The sequence below is a fragment of the Gorilla gorilla genome, chromosome 3 (genome assembly GCF_029281585.2).
Source record: "Gorilla gorilla gorilla isolate KB3781 chromosome 3, NHGRI_mGorGor1-v2.1_pri, whole genome shotgun sequence".
In the NCBI taxonomy this organism is placed as follows: Eukaryota; Metazoa; Chordata; class Mammalia; order Primates; family Hominidae; genus Gorilla; species Gorilla gorilla.
The window spans coordinates 94,987,949-95,002,632 of NC_073227.2; the positions used below are offsets into that span (position 1 = coordinate 94,987,949).

The 14,684-nt window shown below is 37.8% G+C and overlaps 1 protein-coding gene across 1 annotated transcript in view; it reads right to left on the bottom strand.

Annotated features, from left to right (window-relative positions):
• Positions 1 to 598: 598 nt before the first annotated feature.
• BTC (betacellulin) overlaps positions 599 to 14,684 on the bottom strand; it is a 51,033-nt gene continuing 36,947 nt past the window's right edge. The window contains exons 3-6 of the mRNA XM_004038834.5: positions 11,735 to 11,852; positions 6,423 to 6,569; positions 3,879 to 3,988; positions 599 to 2,515 (exon numbers count right to left, since the gene is read on the bottom strand). Coding sequence (XP_004038882.1) covers positions 3,880 to 3,988; positions 6,423 to 6,569; positions 11,735 to 11,852 — 374 coding nt within the window. The 3' untranslated portion in view covers positions 599 to 2,515; position 3,879. The remainder of the gene's footprint in view (positions 2,516 to 3,878; positions 3,989 to 6,422; positions 6,570 to 11,734; positions 11,853 to 14,684) is intronic.

Genomic DNA, 14,684 nt, shown 5'->3' on the forward strand with positions numbered 1-14,684 from the left:
AGACAGACGAAGAATTTATTATGAAGACACTAACATGTCTCATCGTGCCCATAGACAGGAATGGTGCTAAACTTTGAGAATGCCTGTAATCAGGACTCATGTTCTGTCGGGAAATTTGTGCCTTGTCTCTGTTTTTCACTCAGCGTTTGCTTAAATCTTCTCTTGCTATATGCTGACCAGATTCCTTTGTTTTACTGTTCCACATGAAGCAAAAGGTAACTGCCAATAGCTTCAAAACGCATATTTTTTCACCCCAAGAACCCAAAGAAGACTGACTTCAGTTCAAGTTTCCAGTTTCTCTGGGAATGACTCTAATTGGCCCAAGTTTATTAAGTGCCCACTTCAGACCAATCAAATGCAGCTGGAGGTGGAGTTCAAAAATATGGCCGGGATATTGGGAAGCCAGTCCCATAGATGTCCAACACATTCCCAGATGCTTTAGTTCCTAAAGAAAACACATGGTCAGGATGGATTCTTTCAAGTACATTAATGGATAGGGTTTACAAAGCATAAAGTGTTTAAAAGCAATAGTGTTCAAATTTATTTTCATTAGTAATTCATGGTAAAATAAAAAATTCCCAAGTAACCACACGTTTACTTTGTTTTAAAAATAAATTTATTTTATTACATGATAATATTGACAGTTTACATAAACAAAGTTATTTAGTGTATGCAACGCAACTATAAAATACATTTTGAAAAGATATAAAAATCTTTGAAATTCTTTCTTGATATCAGATCTACCAAATTTCGAGAGCCACCATTGATATTTTAGGATCAAAACAAAATGGCTTGAGAGATTTTGTTGGTCAGACAAACTCAGTCCAGGAAAAAAGAAACATTAAAGCATTGTTTTGTGTTTTTAAAAGCTCTAATGGATATTTATTCCAAGCTCCTTTCGTATCGAAGAAGACTACATAAGAGAAAGGGCATGAATAAGCTTAAATGAGACTTTTGAAAATAAGGCATATACAACATGGATCAGTTGGATATAATTGTGTTTCAAGTATGACCATTAAATCAGGAGAAAAAATAGATTTTGAAAATTATCAGTTGTTTGGCTTAGCTTTTACTGACAGGGGAGCTATTTCTGTATCATATGTAAGTACAGCCCCAGCTTCACTCAAAACACCGTGGATGCTAGAAGGTAATATGCGATTTCAGCATTTGTCTGAATTCTCCACTTCGCTATGGAATCTACATTGCAAAGTAAAATTTGCAAAGATTCTAAAAAAGAAGCTGCTTGGCTGACAGGCACAATTTGGGGGGCATCTTCCATCGATTTTTGTAAGTGAACCACGTAATCAATGTAAAGAGTTAAATGTTCTGTGAAATATTCACTAAATGTAGATTGTACTTTTCCAGGTTTAAAGCAGTGTTTATTAAATATTTCATGGAGTAAAGGAGCACTTGGCAAGATGGTCCCAAGTAATAGACGTTATGGTCATGAATTTACTGCATCAAAATTTACCTGAGAGCAATCATATATGCTGTCATCAAGAACATAAATGAGGATATGGTCACAGCTGGTCTCTACCTGGTCTCTCCAGTGTTGTCACTGACCATTACTCCCGTATAAACAGCCTCTTTCAGTAATATTATTTATATTTTATTGAGCATAAACACTTACCCAGGGCTTAAGGAATGCCAAGCATTTACTTTTCCATCTCTATTCATTTCCCTAGTTATGGGGCCAATCTATTTGCTTTAATAATGTAAAAATGTAGTCACATCATTGAGAATTTATAAAGGAGCAAAGAAACATAATAAAAGTCAATTCTACAGAAAGCATGATGGTAACAGCAATATAGGCCAGGATTTCTCATTCTGTGTGCCTGTGGGAAGACGGTCTTGACATCTCACAGTCATACCAAAACACAGTTCAGTATAAAACCTCAGGTTATATTACTGAGTTAGGTTGCACCGATTCAGATTAACAAAAATGATGGTTAAGAGCATAGATTTTGATTTAGATAAATCTTGATTTCTAGTCTGTCTCTACCAATCTCCAACTCTCTAAATCTGGATTAGATTATTTGACTTGACTTCTTTGGCCCTGTTTCCATATGTAGGAAATAAGGATTATAATAGCTATCTCATGGATTGCTGAAAGGTATAAAGGAAATAATATATTTCAAACTTATTAGCACATGGTAAATGCTTGATAAATGGTAGCTTTATTATTAATTCAATTCCTAAGACCTAACCTCCTTTCTACTTTTCCTTTTTGTTTGACTAGTAATCCTGGTGACAACACTTAAGTGAAAGTTTATTGAAATTTCCCTTCTGTTGTTGCTACCTAACCAGTTGCTTTTTTCCCAATTACTAGACAATATACATATAATTAACGTTCTTATTAAAAAATAATAAACAAAAACTAAAGTTGCAAATAAAAAGTAAATACATTATTTAAAATTCATGTCTACTAGCTGTTTTCCTGAGACACATTCTGTCCATTTTCAAATGAGCAAGGCACTTTGTAGCTTGCCACCAACCTGGAGGTAACTTCATAGCTCTGAGAATGAAGAAAATAACAGCACGTCACTTAAAAGAAATGGACTATGCAATAATAATACTAATTTAAAAATCCAGAGCCAGCCATTTTGTTTTCAATTCAATAATGTTGTTTTTGTAATAAGTTAGGAGCACATATAATTTCTCATCAAGCATTTACCAACCCCATTAAGCTGCTGGGATTTTCTGGAAGAGATTCTTTGTACAACTGAGCTGTGGAAAGACACTACTCTCTCATACTGGATGTAAACGAGGAAGCTTGTAGCCCTAATTGCTATTGGCCTTTCTTAGGACCTAAGAGGAACTGACCAAGGATGAAAGCCAACTCAGAATAGTGAGCAGAAAGAGAGAAATAATCTGGTTCCTTATGTGTGAGCCTCTGGTTTGACAAGTGTGAAGCCCACCTTACCTCTGGACTGCCATTCATGTGAGCCAATACGTTGCCTTCATTTTAAGCCAGTTTGAGTTGAATTTTATGTTATTACAACCAAAACTATCCTGCTTTGTTGTACTAGTTACGCATCATGTGCCTTCTTGGAGCCTTTCTCTGCCCTGCTCTGTCTCCAGGAGACTGACCACTTCAGATTCCATCACCAGGGCTCCATTGCCCCTGGTTTCTGGTGGGCTTAGCTAGTAGGAGGCACCTGCTGAAGATCCGAAGGCAAAAGGAGAGAAAGTTTGGAATACTTCTTCCCCTATTTCCTCCCTCTGTCCTTGTTTATATCTGACAGTGGCTATTCCCTCCACAACCACAGCTCCTGCCTAGGGGACCCTCCTCCAATGTGCCTCTGAATGCTAAGGTAATATTTACCTCGGCCCTTCCTGTAGAGGAAGGGCAACAGCTCCCAACAATTCTCAAGCTCAGGGAGACTCAGTGTACCTTTTCTTAACCTTGATCCATGGTTCTTTCATTACAATCTCTCTATTGGATCATCTGAGAAGATTTGTGATTCCTGAACAATCCTTACTGATGCTACATTTAAAGAGCTTGTAACAGTGCTTGGCATTGTGGTAAATGCTCAATATATGTAGTTATTATTGCTATTGTTACTTTCTTTCAATGTGAAGTGTCTATATTAAAATACCTCTTTCCTGTGCCCAACAATGAGAAAGAAAAAATTATATAAATATCCCCACAACCATGCAGAATTAGAATGCCTATCTCTGTGGTAACATGCAGAAAAAAGATATGAGGAAGTATTTTATCTGGCTTCAGATTCTGTGAAAAAAACCATTGATTTATTTTTAGATGTTTTTAAATATAATCAAATTCTAATGAATGATTTACTAGATGCAAGTAAGCCCAATCTAACCAGTTAAATGTCACCTGAATAGTTTTCTATCAGCAAGTTTATCTCACTTACTTTAAGCAATATTTGTCTCTTCAATAGCTTCATTGATAGGAGTTATATCTTTACCCAGAGTTTCCATTTCCTCTTCTTTCTTCTTTCTTTTACGACGTTTCCGAAGAGGGCTTAGAAAATACGTGTTAGAGGTTAGTATGGGCCTAGTAGTTCATGTGAACACAAAATTATCCATCAAGAGATCCTATGATCAGGTTTCTTTTTTAAAAAAAATATTTAGGGTTCTAGGCCGGGCGCAGTGGCTCACGCCTGTAATCCCAGCACTTTGGGAGGCCGAGGCAGGTGGATCACAAGGTCAGGAGATTGAGACCACGCTGAAACCCCGTCTCTACTAAAAATACAAAAAATTAGCCGGGCATGGTGGCGGGCGCCTGTAATCCCGGCTACTCGGGAGGCTGAGGCAGGAGAATGGCGTGAACCTGGGAGGCGGAGCTTGCAGTGAGCCGAGATTGTGCCACTGCACTCCAGCCTGGGCGACAGAGTGAGACTCCGTCTCAAAAAAAAAAAAAAAAAAAATTAGGGTTCTCTCTTAACCCATCTCTTTCTCTAGGTTCAGATGATAGGTATAATAGGCAACAGTGTGGGTAGAATATAGTTATCTAAATAGAAAAAATGTCACTTATATTGATGGAGTTTAGTTAGCAGAAGAAAATTTTTCAGGCCAAGTTATTTTACAAAATAGACTAATGAGTATTATGTAGTGTACACGTAGTGTAAAAGAAACAGTACAAATTGGAAACAGGTGTAAGAAAAACAAGAGTGACACAGCGTTTGGATATATTAACTGAGCTTCTAGATACATTAAGAAATGTGTTAGATATTCCAGACTGCATTACTGTTTTCCTAAAGTGCAGCTCCAAGTTGATAAAACAAAATAGGCCGTTTCCCAGCTTTGCCCAACTGATTCTCTGCCCTAAACCTGGCATAATATTTCTTCCTACCTTAAAGTAGGTAAAATAAAAATATATCTTTCAATTTTATAGTTAGAAAGTATCTGACATTATTTGGTTTAACACTCTTGTTTTACAGAAAATAAAAGTTCATAGACGTTAAGAAATTTGCCCAGATTCTCAAAGATACATAATGGAGGAACCGAGACAAAAATCAAATACTCCGGCCGGGCGGGGTGGCTCATGCCTGTAATCCCAGCACTTTGGGATGCCGAGGTAGGTGGATCAACTTGAGGTCAGGAGTTACCAGCCTGGTGTACATGGTGAAACCCCATCTCTACTAAAACTACAAAAATTAGTTGGGTGTGGTGGCGGGCCCTTGTAATCCTAGCTACTCAGGAAGCTGACGTAGGAGAATTGCTTGAACTCAGGAAACTGAGATAGGAGAATTGCTTGAACCCAGGACGCAGAGGTTGCAGTGAGCCAAGATCACGCCATTGCAGTGAGCCAAGATCACGCCATTGCACTCCAGCCTGGGCAACAGAGCAAGACTCTGTCTCAAAATAAATAAATAAATAAATAAATAAATAAATAAATAAATAAATAAATAAATAATCAAAGACTCCCTCTACGGTAGTGCTTTTTTCCCTAGCACATTGCAAAGAAAGGAATCACGAGAACCCTCTTTCTGTGTGGACCACAGTGAAGGGTGGATGCAAGAGTTTAGGAATCTGGGCAAGCTTCTCAAGACCAAAAGATACCACTTTAATAAGATAGTGTTTTTTTTTTTTTTTTTTTTTTTGGTAGCATACTTGGTGTTAGTCCTGCTCTGCAAAAAAAAAAAAAAAAAAAAAAAAAGTTTCCAAAAAGAAACTAATTTAACTAATTTAATTAAGAATTGTCCCAGGACCAGGTACAGTGGCTCACTCCTGTAATCCCGCTACTCAAGAGGCTGAGGCGGGAGGATCACTTGAGGCTAGGAGTTCAAGACCAGCCTGGACAACATAGCGAGAGCCAGTCTCTACTAAAAAAAAAAAAAAAAAAAAAAAAGCCTGGCTTGGTGGCACACACTTGTATTCCCCGCTACTCAGGAGGCTGAGGTGTGAGGATCGCTTAAGCCCAGGAGTTTGAGGCTGCAGTGAGCTATGTTTGCACCACTGCCCTCCAGCCTGGGCAAAAGAGCGAGACTCTGTCTCAAAATAAATAAATAAATACAAATAAAAACTGTGCAAAGCCACTCTGTCTCAGAGAAAAAGCAGGATGTTTCCTGATTTTCAAAGTTTCAGTATATAATAGAAAGTAAAAGGACTACACATAAAGTTTATTATTTAATGTGGCAAAGCAAAAACAAATTTTTGTTTTTATCTTTCAATGTTATTGTGTTATGGTACAGTTTTAGAAAATAGAAGTCTTATGTAGCCTACTATACAAATTTTATTTTAAATTACAACAATTTTATTCAGTAAATGATAAAAATCATGTATTATGTGTTTTATTATGAATACTTCTATATCAACAATGGCAAAGCTCAAAAAGTAGATTTATTTGAATTAAAGAAAAAGCAAAAGAGAATGTAGGGAGGAAGAAAAGAAGAAAAACTATGAGCAAATACTGTTTCTCAGATTTACTTAAAATTAAGTTTAAAAATACTTACTGACAGCATGTGCAGACACCGATGACCAAAATAATAAAAACTACCATAACTGCTATCAAACAAATCACCAGAATCTGTCCTCTGTCTCCTCTTAGGTAAAACAAGTCAACTCTCTCACACCTTGCTCCAATGTAGCCTTCATCACAGCTATAAAACAAGACGAGGGCAAGGAAGTAAAACTTGTAAGACTTTTAAGAATCTCTACTTCTTTTCTGAAGAAATTAACAGTTCTCATTACTTGAAATTAATAAAGAACACAGTTCCCTTTTTTAAAAAAGATGCACTACTTTGTTGACCAGTAATTTCAATTTTTTTTTGCTTTGCTGAATACCTGTCATCACTTGATCATTAGACATTATTAATATGTCTAACATAAATACACAAGGATGATGACAATTAACTAAAATGTATTTTAAAATTTTAGTCTCTGAATTCAAAAAGGAAGGGAGGATAAAATTCCCTCCACAGCATTCCCAGTGCTTAAATACCTCCATGACAAGGAACTCAAAAATCCCCAGGACTTCCCATTTCATCACAGGATAACGCAAATAGTTTTGATGTTCTCATGCTCTCCTATAAATTATATAAAAATTGTATGGTTTTATATGATCAAACGTGCTAATGCATGTGAAAGTTCATAACACAATGTTCCATAAAGGTTAGATAGAAAGAACGTTCCATAAGTGTTATTTCTACAGAATTTCTTTCCTCTTTCCTCCACTGTAAATTCTACCCATTGATTCTAGTTCTACTGCTTGAGGGCATCACAGATTAGGTCATGCCCTTCTATTACTCTTCTGTTCACCGCCTCCTTCATTACATCCCCGCAAACACATAGGTCTTGTCCTCTTTAGCTCCTTTATCTGATTCCTAAAACCACATTTGCAGATCTGTTCACTGTTCCCTTCACTCTCCTCTAAATGCCCTCCCTTTTTTCCATGGCCTTCTTCAAGGGAATGACCAGAAATCAACAGTCTCTCTTCATTTCCCTCATTCTCTCAGCTTTCTATCAATCTGCCTTAGGATACATCTAACATAAACAGATGTCCTTAATCTGAGATTACAGTTATGCATCCACTTGACCAAGCTGGGGCTTGTCTGAGTAACACCCAGGGAGCTAACAACTCAGTGATTTGAGTACTCCCCATAGAATTATCTGAACTGCATCAGAGAATTAAGGTACACAAAAAGTTTGGGGACATTTTAACCAAACTTATCTGTTGTAACCTTAGTACCTTAGTATTAATAAACATTTTCCTTTATTAATATTAGGGAAATAGTAATCAAAAATATTAATAAATATTTTCCTTAAGAGAATGCTTCAAATGAAGTTAAAACACAAAGTGATACTGGTCATATACATAATTGTTCAAACGTCAAAAAGATTAAATTCTGCTCCTTAGAAAACTTCTGTGCAACCCCATTTTCCTTTAAGAAAGGATTTACGGCTGGGCTGTTCTATAGTTTATGCTTGACAAAAGCCAAGGCAGTTAATCCTCACAAAGCCTGTATTTCTCAAGTGAAGAGATCCCTTAATGCCAATATTGTAGCTGAGACAGTGCTTCAAAACAAATAAACAAAAAACAAGCTCAGTAACAGCCACCAATTGAAAGGTGAGGCTTAATGCAAGCAAAGGAGAAAAGACAACTAAAGGCATCTATTATAAAAGGACCCAAGGATGAATGAAAGAAAATTGCTTCCTGCAAGATAGCTAAGTATCTTCATTCTGAGGTCAAAATTACAGGAAGAGAGCTTAGAAATATCTTGAGATATCAAAAATCTGTCATACATAAGACTAAAACTAGGGATGGAGGAATCACTTTTTTTGTTTGTTTGTTTGTTTGTTTGTTTGTTTGTTTGAGACGGTGTCTCACTCTGTAGCCAGGCCGGAGTGCAGTGGCGCAATTTCGGTTCACTGCAACCTCCGCCTCCCGGGTTCAAGCGATTCTCCTGCCTCAGCCTCCGGAGTAACTGGGACTAAACCACGCGCGCCACCATGCCCAGCTAATTCTTATATTTTTAGTAGAGACAGGGTTTCCACCATGTTAGCCAGGATGGTCTCAATCTCTTGACCTCGTGATCCTCCCATGTCGGCTTCCCAAAATGCTGGGATTACAGGCGTGAGCCACCGTGACTGGCCGGGAATCACTTTTAATTGCATGTATAGGAGGGAGATTTTTCAGAGTTTTTATAAGGTTGGAAATAAATCTTACAAATATAATCTTTTCCAACTAGCTTAAATATTCCTCTAACAAATTTACTAAATGTGGTATTTTTAAACAATAGCTTTGCCCATAAAATGCATGGCAATTATTTTCTACTCTTTTAGAATGTTTTTCTAATTATATGCTGTGGGATTGGTGGCTTAACAATGCTTTAATTGAATTTCTCAGTAAGCAGTACTTCCTGTAAGTTGTACCCCAGTGAATCCATGCTAAAAGGTCAAACCCTAACATAGCTGGATATAGTGGTTCTCATGTTATTTTGCCCTTCAGCAAACCAATAACATATCAGCTGGTGTTTATTTTCAGTGAGTGTATCTCTCATGTAGGAGAAGAGGAGGCAAAGAGAGCAGATTCTAAGTTTTTTTATTAAATGGTGACTAAGTGGGTTTTTATTTAATAAGCATCTTATACTATTTAAAATCAAAACTAATTTTTAAAGATGTTCATGATCCTTAAGGGCAATGCAAAATTGGGCGTTGGGATCACTATTCTGAAATAACCACCAGAAACTGTTGTAAAAGATCTATGAATATTAACTGGATCCTTATTACCACCTTTGAGGTATGTGTTATCATTAACCCCATTTTATAGATGAAGAAACTGATGCACAGAGAAGTTAAGGGAATGGGGATTCAAACAGGCAGTCTGGCTCTCAAGTTCATGCTCTTAACTGCATAGTAAATGTGCTGTGCTGCATGTATAAATAAAAATTATGTATCTGGAAACGAACTGTCCCTTTTCAAAGGAAATACTGAGAAGATTACTGAGAGGAGAAGATCTGCATTATTTGAAACACACTTTGGTTTTTCATGTAAAAACAAGAACCCACAAACTCCCATGATCCCAAGAAAAGGAGATATTTCTGGTTTCTCAAGACAGTGTTATCACCAATAGCAAGAGAGTTTTGCCTGAATCTGTGCTATATCACCTGAAACATCAGTCCTAGGTTGATTATCTACCACTCATCTCATAGCTTCTTGGGAGGATGAGGCAGGAGAGGCACATTAGCCTAGGAGTTTGAGTCTAGCCTGGGCAATATAACAAGACCTTCTCTCCAAAAAAAAAATAATAATATTGTTCTTAAAAAGTGGGAACTTTTTATTTATGGCATACTTAAATACGTTCTTAAAAAGTTGGAACTTTAAAAATTATGAAACACTTGCTCTTTGCTGGGTACCACAATTAGTGTTTTCGCATTTATTATTTTGCTATCTTCACCACTTGACTGGACAGTATTATTACTCTCTCTTGTAGATGATAAAACTGAGGCTCAGAAAAGGTAACTGACCCATTGTTAACACTGCTTATAATTGGCAAAAGCAAAATCTTACTTTAGATCTATCTGACTCCAAAATCTGTGCCCTGTCTGCTATGATATTCTGCTTCCCATTGACTGTGTATTATTCCTCTACTAAGAAGATGTTCCATTCAGATTAAGGCCTTGGTCTGGAAATTTAGTATAGCATTAGATGGACTGTAATAGGGGCACTATTTGTTCAGGCATCAGTCATTTCTTGTGCACCTAGTAAATTCTCAGGACTGTGTTTGACACTGAAATACAAAAATGAATAAGCCATGAGCCCTGCCCTCTAGGAGCTCACTGTCACAGAAGGCACATTTAAAGAAACCACCAGTTATGCTCCAGTGGATAAGAGCTTTCATAGAGGTGTGGCTAGATCACAGGGGAAGGACATCTAACTCAGACCTGAGTGTATGCCTGAGAAGGAGGAAGTCAGTGAAGGGGTCCACAAGGAGATGATGAGTGCAGTGCATCTTAAACCATAGCAAGAATAAGCTTTCTGGGCTACTAGAGGAGCTTATATAATAAATCATGAAATGAAACGTAGAATTTTAGAAAAGCACTTAGGAATATGGTGAGATACAGCTAGAAAATTAAGCCAGGATCAGATGATCTATGAAGGCTAAGAAAACGAGTTTAAATTTTACATTGAAGGGAACAATCTATGTGTTGATCTTAGGCAGGTAGATTACACACTGTGGTTTTCATTTTGGAGGGCAGCAATATCAAAGAACAATAAATCTGCAGACATAGGAACCAATTAGGGAAATGTATTGGGTTAAAGATCATTAATATTTTTAAAATTCAATATGTGCTTCCAAGCCAGGGAGCAATTAAATGAATTTTTTTAAAAAATTAGATCTATCCCTCTCAACACACACACACACACACACACACACACACACACACTTCCTTATTTTCTTACATTAGCAATTGTTATCTGCCTCCATGTATTATCCATGCATATTTCTTTTTTAAATTAAATGTATTTAAGTTTTTAAAAAGTTCATGACCCTTAAAGTTTCCACAAAATTAGGATTTGGAATCATTTTTCTGAGATACTTATGGAAAGAAAACTTATATACTGGGGCAACTGTGCAGAAGAACATAAACATTCCATGAACTTTAAGTCAAAATTGCACTTGAAGAATCTCTTCCCACTTCTCTAAGGAAAGGTCCCAGGAAGCACATTAGTGGGATATATTTTTAGAAGAAAACACATATTTAAAAGATGCAAAAAGAAATTTGTGTATGCCTGAGTAAAATTGAGCTAGGCTCAAATACAAAGAGTTGAAAAGAAAACTTTTCTCCCAATTCCCCACTATACTAAACAGGCTTCGCTAATCTCTTATTTATAAATAGGACTAATTCCTTCTACTTAAGTGACACCTACAAAAGTAGCTCTTAATTTGGCAGGAATTTCCTCGTATTTACACTAACTACAAACCACCAAACACTTGCCAGAATAATTCATTTCCATTTGAACCACCCAGGAGATTATTTGAGCCAAAAAGAATCAGTTCTGCTTGCGCAAGAAATCAGAGGACACTGCCCAGCCCGGAAGTGGAGCTGGACTCTCACATACTCATGTTTCAGGAGGAAAGTGTGCGTCAGTTTCTCCATAAGTAGTTGCTGAGTGCGCCCCTAAACAAGTGGCTGGGGGCAGGACCAGGCAGAACTGTGTTCGGACAGATGGCATGGTTAGCTCACACTTTCCAGTCCTGGCAAGACCCAGGCGGGCACCATTCTGCACCCTTTTGCTTGCTGGCTGAGGACACTCCACTTACACACAGGAGGGCGTCTGCTCGGCCACCACGAAGCGGCATCTCCCTTTGATGCAGTAATGCTTGTATTGCTTGGGGCACCTAGAGAAGTGGCCTTTCCGCTTTGATTGTGTGGTGGTAGCTGGAAAATGAGAAGAAGTTCAATAAATCAACTCTCTTTAAATATTCACTTGTAAATAGAATCATATTCTTGCTGCCAGTTTCTCTGTAGAATATATTTGAATCTCTCATTTCTCTTTCTCTCTGCACTGGGATAAAAGTCAGACTTTTGTGACTCCAAAATAGCTCTAGAGATTGGACAATGGGGATTGTGGTGAGAATGTTTCCTACTTTAATTAAGATTTGACTTCAACCTACCTTTCAGAAACTTCAGTGTCGTTTAGAGGGTAAAACACAAGTATAATAAGAGAGAAGGCTTTCATTCCATGAAAGTTATCAGAGCCATGCTAGAGAAGAGAGGTTTTTTGTTTGGTTGGTTTTGGGGTTTGGTTTTGGTTGTTTAACTTAAACATTTACATAGTATTTCCTGAGTGCTAGATGCTGGTCTGTTTGCTTTTTGTATATTATTCATTTAATGTTCATAATAGCCTTGTGAGGTAAGCACCACTCCAATCTCCAATTTACGGATGCACAAAGCACGACACATGGAGGCTAAGTCAACTTCCAAGATCACACAGATAGAAAGTGGAAAAAGTGGGACTCAAACCCAGGCAGTCTGCCACTGAGTCCACGTTCTTGACTGCTACATACACGCTGGCATTTGTTGAGCCAGCTGCTCACCAGGTGTCTGTCACCGACTCTCAGCCTGATGCATCCACAAGTCACACCTGCCTCCGTGGGCAACTGTGTCTCTCATTTGGCCCATGAATTCGTTCTGCTGCTCTGAAGGAGGAGGAAAATACTGAAAACTTCATGCTCTGGATTTCAATCCTGAACTGACTTCCTTGCCTTACGCTTTTAGGTAAAGGCCTAATTGATTGCCTAATTTTTCAACTGAGAATAGTAATATGTAGCCATTTCCCCATCACCGACATGTAAAATTTCAGTAAATAACAATCAAGAGAAACAGAACAGAAATACTAACTAGCTGTTTTGTCTGTTAATTTACAAGGGACATAATGCCCACACCCACAGAAAACAGAAAACAACTAACAAGCCAGCTCCAGCCCAGGGTCAAACTTTCCATGTTCATGGTATAACCGACAGCTTGCAGGATCCAGATGCCTGTGGAGCCAGGAGGACCATAGTGTGCTCATGTCAGAAGAGCATGTCACGCTAGGTTTGGTATGGCACCTGGCATCCCAATGACATTGAATAATCATTTTATTAATAGCAATGACTACTAAACATCTTAATTAATATTATGAAAAGGGTAGATATAATTGCCCCAGGCCACCAGAGAGAGGAATCTCAAAGGACTTAGGATGATCTAAATACTGCAAATTCCCGTAATTCCAGGTCACAGTGCAGAGTTTCAGGGGATGGCAGAATCTCACTGAGGAACTGGCTAACCTGGTTTGATTGGTGACTTGATAACCACCTATGCTGACTGCTTGAACTACATGCCAGATATTTGCTTGATACATGTCAACCAATGAGACTCATCAGAAGGACTGAAATTTCTTCCAGAAATAACTGCAAAATGTATCAAAGGCAAAGACCTCTGTATTTTGACAAATCAATTGATGTCAACTTCCATTTGTTGAGTGTTTCCATTTCCAGAGCTCTATAATAGGCATTAGAAAACATCGAAGAAATAAAGGATACCCTATCTTACTATTTAAATTGGTAGAATAGAATAAATAAAAAACAAGAATAAGCAATTAACCAGCAAAAACAACCATCATAACCAGATAATAGTTTTAGTACACTGGAAACAGTGGAAAGAACACTGGATTCAGAGAAAGAAAATTCGTGTTTAATTTTTAGCTATGCCTTTCACTAGCTGTATGAGTCTGGGCAAGCTGATTAGGCTGTCTGAACCTTTGTTTCCTCATCTGTAAGATAGACATGATAACATCTACATTGAAGGGCTGTTGAGAGGTGCAGATAAAAAGGATATGTAGAAGTTCATAGCAGAATTCCTGGGACAGTAAACTCCTCAGTAAATGAGTTAATCCCAGAATCTTAAAATCTTGGCAATTCTAACAGCAATCTCGTATAAGTATGAAGAATGCTGACCTAATCAAAGAGAAATGTATGGAAAATGTAGATTTTAGAGGAGGTGAACAAGCAATTGAGTTATGGAGAATGTCAAGAGCAAAGGCACAGAGTCAAGAATATGCAGGTCTAATGCAGGCAGTGGGAGGCAGATTTCACTGGAATGGAAGGGTCCTGAAGGGGAACAGCAAAGAATGGCTGCGAATGAAAGTTAGAAATCTCAGATATCAGTAGGCTGAAGTGTTTACACTTGAAACACAAAGCAAGAGAGAGCTGAAGATGATTCCTATGGATGAAATTAAATGGTATACATAAAAATACTTTAAACTGTGGACCATTTTGTCACCATATTATATAAGAGAGTATAGACTGGGCTCTTAGTGGGGGCAAAGAGAAAACCAGGGCAGACACATACAATGTGAGTCTGGGCGAAGGAGAGGGAGGGCAAGGAGATTAACTCAAGAGGCAGAAGACTTAATGACAGATCTTGTATGAACCGGAAAGATTTTTCCAGATTTGCAAAGCATACCTGCCTTTAAATATCAAAGTCATTTGGCTATGTATCGTAAACTTTATTTCTCTAGTTGCTGTGCCCCTTTAAATGCACCCAGACTTTTGATAAACACCATGCAGAGTGTGATACCAAAAAGCAAATTAACCAGCAGCTGCTGAATGCAGTGATTTGATCAGCCTTCGTTCATCCAAGCAGCACAAATCTATGCCAAGGAAATATTTGCCAGGTCCTGTTTTGATCGCTCACAGAGCTCTCTCCTTTGCCAAGTAAGCATGCTCT